The sequence below is a fragment of the Salvia splendens genome, chromosome 12 (assembly GCF_004379255.2).
Source record: "Salvia splendens isolate huo1 chromosome 12, SspV2, whole genome shotgun sequence".
NCBI lineage: Eukaryota > Viridiplantae > Streptophyta > Magnoliopsida > Lamiales > Lamiaceae > Salvia > Salvia splendens.
The window spans coordinates 26725832-26736440 of NC_056043.1; the positions used below are offsets into that span (position 1 = coordinate 26725832).

At 45.2% G+C, this 10609-nt stretch overlaps 1 protein-coding gene across 1 annotated transcript; it reads right to left on the reverse strand.

The window, feature by feature from the left end:
• Positions 1-2957: 2957 nt before the first annotated feature.
• LOC121757801 lies at positions 2958-3515 on the reverse strand. Its single transcript, XM_042153284.1, has one exon. The coding sequence runs from the start codon at positions 3513-3515 to the stop codon at positions 2958-2960; it is 558 nt and encodes a 185-aa protein (XP_042009218.1).
• Positions 3516-10609: the final 7094 nt, after the last annotated feature.

Sequence of the window (10609 nt, forward strand, 5' to 3'; positions counted from 1 at the left end):
GCCGAACCTCCCCCGGGCATCATCTGCATATTGGGTGCCCACCCCGGCATCATCTGCATATTGGCTCCCCAACCCGGCATCGCCGGGAACCCCCCCGGCGGACTACCTCCGGTCGGCATCCCGGGTAGCATCTGCTGCCACGGGTACATGTTGTAGTACCCGGGCATCTGATTCCATCCGCCTCCAACATTAATTGGGGGAGTTTGAGAACCACTCGTCCCTGAACTAGGCTCGTTGTTTAGATCCATTTCTCGGTGTTGATCTTGTATAGAAATTAAGATAGAGAGAGTACTCGTTAATACAAGTGGTGCGAATGAAAATGAAGTGCAAATCGCGTATATATAGTGTCTCGAAAATTTATAAAAAAAAACAAAAAAACCGTTGGGCGATGCGCTGGGCGATCCCGACGCTGCAATGGCGCCGAGCGGATCGCCCAGCGCATCGCCCAGCGCCCGTCGACCGCCTAGCGCTAGGCGATTTTTAATTCCGAAAAACCGCTCGGCGGTTTTCGGAAGCTGCAATGGTTCGCCTAGCGACCGCCTAGCGCCGACGCTTGGCTAGGCGGTGCGCTAGGCGCCATTGTGGATAGCCTTAGGAGATGTTATTTTGTGTGTTAAGTTGTGAGAGAAAATATAATTTTATAATTGATGTGAGAGGGAACTTTTTCCAAAAGAATAAATGTGATATTTTTTGTAGGACAAATTAAAAAGGAAAGTTTGACATCTACCTTGGGACGGAGGGAATACTTCATTTCCACAAAATCTGTCCCTGCGAGACGCTTATTTTTTGCACTGATTTTGAAAAATACTGTGAATTCCACATGTACAATACGATTAGCGCATTGCGCATTCGTCGAATAAATAATTTGTTTTGACGTTGATTTGTTTTCACAATGACAAAAATTATTCTAATTGATTTGATATCATGGGTATTATTCTTCATTTAATTTGCAGTTGATTATCAATTAGTGCTAACATTAATTAATCCTGTTTATTTCAAATATTATGGCACTCTATAAGGTTAATATGAAGGATAATAATATAATTCTGTCCACCATCATGCTTATGTTTGTGCAATGTTTCCACGTATTTTAATAGAAAGAAAAAAAAGTTGTCTCGAACTTTCTTTTAGGTTATTGAAACGTGGGATTAGATTCATAATCTAGATGATGACATTACATATCCATACTTTTTTTTTTGCTTTAGGTGAAAAGGCAAAATTTCTAAGTTGAGGATGCATATGTGAGATAATCCATTCATAATAAGGAATTTCTAAAATAGGTTTGAAACTTATACAACATAATAAGACAAACTTAGTCCATTCATTAAAACGACCTATATAGAAATGGTCCCTAGCTATCTAGAAGAAGGAATATTATCACTAATCCACTCTTTTAATATGCATAACATTGATCATTAACGAGACCTACAAATTAGATTTCATGAATTAATAATGTTTCTGGGAAACTTTTTTATAGAATTATGTTAAGTCGAGAACTTCTTGTTCAAAAGATCTTGTATGTTCTAACTTCTAAACCTCTAACATCCTGTAATGTTTCATCATAAGATAAAATTTAATTTTACAATGGACTGCATGTGTATTACTACATGAGTATATATGTATTGCAAGAACTATAGATATTCCCTCCATCTCATGTTACTTGAGACACTTCTTTTTTGCACTCCTTTTGGAAAAATAATCTAATAATTAGTTAAAGAGGAGAGAGAATAATGTGAGGAGATAATAATATAAGAGTGTCCACTCCAATAGCCCCGCCCCCTTTTTTGTCCATAGCCCCAATTTTATTGTCCATAGCCCCAAAAATTTGTTTCCGCCACTATGGTGGACACTTCCAATAGCCCCAAATTTTATAACTAATTTTTATTTTAATGTTTTAGTTTATTTTAAATCAATTATAATTAAAATTATCAGAATGTAAATAATTAGAAAATGAGATAATTGTGATCGAATATTCGTAAACAATTGGAACCGAATAAAAAAGATGTATAAATTTCTATCTCCAAAAACGTGCAATACCCCTCTTTCTCTCTCCAAAAGCATGACTACCTACTCCTTCTTCCTTCCTTCCTTCTCCTTCCTTCCCCAATCTCCCTCTCTCTTACTAAAAATTGTCGAAATTTTGTTTTAAAAAAAAATCGAAGGTGGCGGCCGGCGCACTATAGGCCAGCGCAGCGCGCCTATAGGCGCGGCGATCGGGGACCGGCGCGTCCTCGCACAAAACACGCCGGCACGCCGCCCCCATAGTGGACACCCTAAATGCACTTATAAAATTAATTCCTAATAAAATTTGATCTCCACAACTCTTTGATTACTACTTGCTACCCTACTAGCTATATGTTTCTATTTTCTTTGTTATAATCAAAACAAACATGTCTAGGATAATTGTGGAATTTTTCTCTACGCCATAAATTGGTTTTAGTGAAATAATCAGTTATTCTAATAATATTATATTTTCTAAATTAGTTGGTGTATAGAAAGGAAACATGTTCGAAAGAGGTTGGCCTTTGCGTTGATCTAGCTTTTTTTTTATGAATCAATGAATGGAATATAAAGGTAAAAAATAAAGTAAAAGCAAGACACGGGCATACCCGAGGGATACATGCCTAAAAGCCGAAGCTATGTAGGCCGGTGGGGGGAAGTAAACTCTAGGGAAACAAAGCCCTAAGAGTTGGTATCACAAACCGAAAAACAACATATAATATCAATGCATCAACAAAATCCACATAAGACATCACTTCAGTTAAAGTCTTCAAGATGGGATCCACTTGATTTGTGTCGGTACTTCTTTCCATCAAGGTGTGCTTGTACTCATTGCTACCGTCCACGTTACCCCAATGAAGGTAGGGGTAGGGCCTCGTTAAAACCTCCTAGAGATAAAACCCGATGGGAAAAAGTCCCTAGGAGGAAAAAGAGTACCCTCGTGGCCGAGAGCAACGCTAAACTCCCAAGTGCTCGTTCACTTGTTCATGCGGATAAAGGGAGTATAACACTGCATATGTTACCTTCTTCACTTCGAACACCAAGTGCTTGGGTTCGAATGCTGATCCGTAAAAAATCAATGCATTCCTGCCTCTCCACATTAGGCTGACCATTGCGATGAGGGCTAGCCTTCTAGCCTTGCGGACGATTTCCGCGCCACTTCTTTCCTTGATCATCCACTTGATGGCGCTCGGTATGGTGGTGATGTTCCTCTGCATTCCCAGCCAAGATTTGATCTCCTTCCAAACTGCCCAAGTCTTGTGGCATTTGAAGAAAAGGTGGTCCACGGACTCCGTGTGCGCCATGCACAAGGGGCAGCGTTGATCGATGTTCATGTAGCCCAGTCTGTCCCTCGTAGGAAGTCGTCCTTTGAGAGCTTGCCAAGTAGTGAAGGAGTACTTTGGTGGGACAAACTCCTTCCACACAAATCTGTGCCACAGTCTCCGTTCTCCTTTTGGCCTGAACCACTCGTATGCCTCAACCGCTCCCTTGCTCCTGTACCATTGTCCTAGCATCTTCTCTACTTCTCTTCTCGGCCGGTCGGTTAGCAAATCGTCTCGTATTTCAAGCAGCCTCTTGAAGAGTGGTGAGTCCCGCGATCTTGCCGTTCATTCCCACAGCGTCCCGTTCTTGAGAAACTCACTATGAATCCATTTGATCCACAAGGAATCCTTCTTGGTATGAATGTTCCACAGGTTCCGAGCCAAGAGTGCCTTGTTCCACGCCCCGAGGTCCCGAAAGCAGAGTCTCCCTCCATCTTTCGGTAGGCAGAAATCCTTCCAAGACACTGGGGGGTATTTCGTACCCCAAAGGAACTCCCAACAGATAGAGATGACCCGGTCCCTCATATTAGCCGGCAGAGGAAAGACTTGTAGCCAGTAGCACTCGACACCCTGCAAAACAGAGCGCACCAGTTCAGTTTATCGGCATAAGAATGATTCTTACATGTCCATTTTTTGGTGAGGGATGCGATCTTCTCAATTAGCGGTGAGTAGTGCATGATGTTGAGCTTGCTCGATGCGAGGGGCACTCCTAGGTACTTCACCAGCAGGGAACCCAACGGGAAGCCGAAAATGCTCTTGATCTTCTCCAAGTCCCGGGTTGGTAGCTTGCCTCCTGAAAAAAGGTTAGATTTATCCTTGTTGATTTCCAAGCCCGAGCAGCCCGAGAATTCCTCCATAGCACTCGCTAAGATCTCCATGGACATGTAGTCGCCCCTACTAAAAAGCATAAGGTCATCTGCGAAGGCTAAGTGAGTAATCTTTTCTCTCGCACATTTTGCATGAAAATTAAAGTTGAAGTTCGTCATCCGGGCTGCAAGCAAACGAGATAAGTATTCCATGCAAAAAATAAAAAGAGTAGGAGACATAGGATCTCCCTGTCGAAGTCCCCTTTTGCCGGGGAAGAATCCATGTGGGCTCCCGTTGATCGCGATCGAGAACCTAGGTGTCGTGACACACTGCATCACCCAATAGACGAACTTCGGGTGGAAGTTCAGCCCATGTAGGATGGATCTGAGGAAGTCCCAATCCACTGTGTCATACGCCTTCCGGAGATCAATCTTGACCGTACACTTAGGAGCATTCTTCTTGTCCTCATACCCTCGCATAAGCTCTTGCGCGAGGTGGATGTTGTCCATGATATGCCTCCCCGGGATGAATGCCGACTGTGCCATGCTCACCAGCTTGTTCAGTTGCGACGCTATCCTCCTCGATAGGATCTCCGTAATGATCTTGTAGAAGACGTTGCAGCAGGAGATAGGCCTGTAGTCGCTCACTGTTGGGTTGATTGAAGTCTTCGGAATCAGGGAAATCACCGTTGTGTTGAAGTTCTTCAACAAATGGCCTGTTTCAAAGAATTCCTTGACTGCATCAACCACGTCTTTGCCAACTTTCTCCCATTGCTTCTTGAAGAATGCCGAGGAGTAGCCATCTGGCGTCGGTGCCTTGTTGTTCCCAATGTCAAACAAGGCTACTTTGATCTCCTCGACCGTGATGGGTCGCACCATGTCCCTACTATCCTCCTCGCTCACAAGAGGGTCTTGCCTAATGATGTCCACCTTGATGGGTTCAGGCTCCTTCTTGGTTCCCAGGAGAGTCGAGTAGAATTCCACAAACTCACTAATTATTTCCTCTTGGTCCCTCGTGATGGTGCCGTCTCTCCTGTAGAGGAATGCAATATAATTGCGTGAGTTGTTCCTATTAACAAGAGAATGGAAGAACGAAGTACTGCGATCACTAAGAAGTAAATGCTTGAATTTAGCTTTTTGCTTATAATAGTCCCTTTTAGAATTCTCAAGGTAGGCAGTCTTCTTTTTTCTGATTGGTGATCTGGACCCGAAGGGCTAGGTCTGAGGTGTCCCAGTCCGCCTGTTTTTGCAATGCCTCAAGTTTTTCCCCGGCCTCCTTGGCCCTCTTTGATAGTTCACTGAACTCCTTAAAGTTGAACCCCTTGAGGTGCTTCTTAAATTCTTTTCCTCGCTCGGCGGGCACAAATTGTGCCTTGCCTCGGATATTGGAAGCCCAATTTTCTTCAACGAGCTTATTGAATCCTGCATGCTTGAGCCAAAAACTAAAGAATTTAAATGGCTTAGGGTATGAGACTATGTTACCAAAGAGGGTGGTGACGGCTGGTGAGTGGTCCGTGTACGCTCCCGATGGCAGAAACTCCGTACTAGCCAAGTATCCTTTGGCGAACCAAGCGTCTTTGATCATGGCCCTTTCAATTTTACTCGATATTGCATGGTTCGTCCAAGTGTACTTGCATCCTGTGGACATGAATCTTCCAAACCAAGTAAGGCACACGTATCCACCATGTTCTTTATCTCATATTCGGTAGGGACAGCGCCCCCCACTCTTTCATCCTCGGCGAGCACATTGTTAAAGTCACCGCTAACAAATGTCGGTTCGTCCTGCATCACATGTTCAACTAACGAGTCCCATAGAGGGCGTCTAACCGGTATAGTATGCAGACCATAAACTAAAACAAATTGAAATGTGTTATTGGAAGTCAAGCACCTGATTTTGGCGTAGATGGCTTGTTCTTCCACTCTGATCGGCTCGAGTTCCACTTTGCTTGGATTCCAGATTCCAGATTCCAGATTCCAGATTACAAAGTTTTCCACGGCTTTTCATTCCCTGAAGTTGTTCTCAAGGAAGAAGGTGTAGTTCTCCTTCTTGAATTTTGTTTCCAAAAGACCCATGACATCGATCTTGTGTGTTCTCACAAATTCGACGATTGCAGCTTAGGTGGGGAGTTGCTGCAATCCCCTTATGTTCCAAGTCACAATAATCATTGGGACACCCGGGGATCAGCTTCTAATCCATCCTCCCAATGGGGGGGAGGGACATCCCGCTTCCTTGCCCGGGATTGGGATCGGGTTCTGGACTTCCTCGTCCTGCTGGGGTCCCTAGTCTTCTCGGCTCGGCTCTGTCGGCTACCGGCCTCGGCGACTTCCTCCTGGGCTTTGTCCGAAGCCCTCGCAACGAAGCTCGGCTCGGCATTTTGGGCCTCTGCCTCATCATCTGCTACGACCGCCGGTGGCTGGGCCTCTTTAGCATCCTTCGGGTGTTTCTTCTGTTTCTTCCTGTTCCCGATACCCTCTTTCCCAATTGTTTCCATCTGGGCTTGTTTTTCCACAGGAGCCTCCTGCGGAAAATGACATCTTCCACCAACCAAGAAAATGGCATAATTATAATTGGATTCGAACTCCTTTCATACAATTTGTTTATTAATAATTTTTCTTTGGCAACGATATTTGCATACCATAGTTTACCATTCAAGAAATGAGAATCAAATCAACCATCTCTTTCACAATCATATAAAAGTAATGATTGGTCATTCTCTCATTACAATCATCAGTCATAGTCAAAGAATGTGACTCTTTCTCTTAATTTCTTTCTTTGGATAAAACTACTATAATTCAACACTACAATTATCACTTTCAATTCCTATTGCGCATGCAATTGGAAACTCTTTCTAACAAAGTCTGCACGTGCTTCATTTTTATATTATGATTTATTTATTCCCACAATCCAATTAAAATTACGTTATGTTCTTATATTTCCTACCTAATCAGTGAAGATCTTTGTTCTTAATTCTATTTGATATATATAATATTAGTGCACAAAATATAACTCTTTATTAGCCACAAAATATTAGCCACCTTAACTTTATGAACTTGTTAGTAACTGGCGGTTGGGCGAATTTTTGATAGTAGTAAATGTAGGTAATGAATATAGATCACGACACAAGGAATTACGTGGTTCGATTTACTGAGGTAAATCTACGTCCACGGGAAGAAAGGAGGGCAAGATTGTATTGCTTGATCTGGTTTTCCAGCTTACAAATACAGACTTGCTATATGATATTTGATGTCTCGACCCCTCCTCTATCTGATCTAAGTTCTATTTATACATTGAACTAAGATCGTGGCTTGCATCACCACTAACTAGGTCGTGGCTTGCATCACCACTAACTAGGTAGTGGATGTCGTGGAGGTCATGAGATCCTGCATGGGTCCACTATCTCTTTGTTTGGTCCGCTATCCTGCATGAGTTGACACCACTAAATAGATCGTGTAGTGGAGGTCGTGGAGGTTCTGCATGAGTCCACTATCTCCCAGTTCGGTCGAATACTGAGACCGAACTTCTGAACTATTGCCGAGCAGCTTTTGCCGATCTGAGAGTAGAGCTTGATTGGTTGGCTTTTACCGAGCTGTAGGCTGGGGCCGAACTCTTTGGTAATGCCGAACTGATTGGTTGGCTTTTACCGAGCTGCAGGCTGGGGCCGAACTCTTTGGTAATGCCGAACTGATACTCTTCCTTGGGCTTTGGGCTGATGGGCCGTCACTGCTATTGGGCTTGTTTAGTACGTACCCCATCACTACCCCCCCCGAAAAGCGAAGTGAATCACTTCGGCGAAGCGAGTCACTTCGGCATTCTGGATAAAGGTACGGGGGAGGCTGACGTCAGGGGACGTGCCTTGCGCGTGACTGCATTAAATGCGACAGTAAAATCCGGCCGTTGAATCCTGAAAAGGTGGGATTCGAAACGGTGCGATGATTTTGAAATCTTCTCCGAATCTGATAAATACGTCCTTTCTTCATCAGTTGAACACTTTTGCTATTGCTTCTTCTGCATTCTCTCTCTTTCGCGTAAAAAATTTCCTTCCGCTTTCAAGAATTTCTTCAGAATTTCTTCAGACTTTCAAAGAGTAAGAACTATGTCTTCTTCTTCTTCTTCTGAGTCAGGTAGCGGTAGGAAAGGGGATAAGGGGTCTTCTAGCCGGAAAGAATCCGGGGAGAAGACCGTAGAGTATTTTCACAGCATCTTGAGTAAGGATACTGTGATATCCCTACACGAAAAATATTTTTTTCCTGGGGGGAAGGTTGCGATTCCCGACGACCTTCATAGGGCTGACTCGCCGCCGGAGGGTTACGCCACCGTTTATGAAGCCGGCTTGGAATGCGGGCTTCGTTTCCCTCTTCCCCCTGCCTTTGTAGAGCTGCTTGATTTTTTTCAACTCCCTTTAGGTCAGGTGACTCCGAACTCTTGGAGGCACTTATCGGCCTTTGCTGCCGAACTGCGTAGGTTAGATAAGGATCTGTCTCTGAGGGCAATCCTTAATTTCTTCCAGTTTAAGAGAAAAGGATCTTGGTTTTACTTGATCCCTTTACAGCCTTTTAGGGCCTTCTGCAAAACCAAGTGGCCAAAGTGGCAACATCGCTTCTTTTTTTATAATAGGACAGCGGCTCCGGGCTTTCCCTGGAGAGGGCCGAAGTCCGTGATTCCTCATCCTCGGTTAGAACCGTTGGACGAGCTCGAGGGCGAGCTCAATAAGATTCCTATGATTAGGAAGCAGTACCTGGAGTCTGAGCTCGTCAAGGGCGACTTCGTGTTCGACTCCTCGTCTTCGGACGAAGAGGCTGAGGGTGAGGATTTCTTTTTTATGCATTACTGCCTTGACGACGAAAACTAACCTTGTTTTCTTGCTTTTTGGCAGTGAACTTGCTAAACAAGTTCGGTCGCAAATCCTCCGAATCTAAGGAACCGGAGAGGCCGAAAACCAGCAGCTCGGCGTCTGATGCCGAGAAGAATCCGAAGAGGCAAAAGACCTCTTCGGATCCAAAGAAGCCGGAGTCGACTTCGGCAAGTAGGAAAGGGAAGACCCAGAAGCCCCCAAGAGCGCCGGAGAAAGACGTGGTCTTGGCGCCTCCTTCGGAACATATCTGTGAGCCCTTTTTATGGCCCACGGACTTCGCCGAGGTGAATTCTCTTCTTGATTTTCTGGCCTTGCTTTTTTCCTGTATTTTTTGTGGCCCCTCGGTTGACTTTTTCCTTTTTCCATTTTCAGAGGAACGATATGCTCTCCAAGCTCGTCGCCGTTGAACTCTCCAAAGCGTCCAACGATTATGCTGAGATGCAGAGGAAGTTGGCGGCTGCTCGTCACCAGGCCGAACAGGCTAAGGCAGACTTTGAGAAGGCCAGAGCTGCTAGGATCTCGGCCCAGGATGAAGCCCAGTTTGCCAAAAACCAGCTCGTCATCCAGCGAGAGCAGACGAAACGGAGGGATGCTGCCGCCGTGGTTGCCCAAGGGGAGGTTCTCCGTGCTTTCGCGGAGAAACTCTTTCTGAGCAATCAATTTTCGGCCTTTGTCGGTGATCTGCTGAAACTGATGACCGATAATGCCGAGCAGGGGCCCGAAGTCATCCTGCCGCTGTACGGTCGAGAGATAGCAGCTCGTCTCCAGAGTCTGCCGCTCCTTGAGGAGCTTGCTTCGTCCTCGGTCTTGCTTTCTGCTGACCGAGTTCGTAGTTGCCGAGCTGACTGGGACGAGAATATGGAGGCTATCTTTGCCTCCTTAGGGCCAGTTTCACCCGCTCCAATTTTCCACGGAGAGGGTGAGACCGAGCAGCTTGATCAGCAGACCGGAGACAGGCAGGCCGAGCAAGAGGTGCTGCTGATCGGTGATGGGGGCACCGAGCAGGCTGGGGGGAGCAGGGAGGCCGAGGCTGAAGCTGAGGCAGACAGGGAGAAGGAAGCTGATCCTAACCGAGGAGCCGGAGACGAAGCTGGCGGAGTATGATTTCGTCTCCCTTTTCTTAGTTTAGTTTCTTCCTTGTTGTAAAATGGCCTTGAGGCCCTCCTTGTGTAAAAATTTTTTTCTTATGAATGAAAAAATTCTTCTTTCTGCACTTGTGTCTTCGTATAGCTTTTCGTACTCTCTTTTACTCCTGTTGTGGTTTACTACCTGCTCAGTAAACTGAAATGCCGAACTGACATAGCTGCTTTGTATTCTTAACTCTTAAGGAGCTGGAGGTACTTCACTGGAAGCGGCTGTACTCTTCCGCTTTAGACGAAGCTGAGAAAAAAGCCATGGCTGACCAGATGAAGAATGACGAACTCTTGGCTTGTTTAGTAAAGCTGGAGGCCGACAATAAGGACTTAGAGTCCGAAAAGAAAGATCTGGAGGCCGAGCTGAACACTGCCGTCGCTGAGAGGACTGCGTATGAGGATTTCATCTGCAGGCGCGGGGGAATGACCATCTCTGAAGTTCAGGAACGAGTTGACGAACTGTGGGAGGAATATCATGTACTCCGGAGGAACAA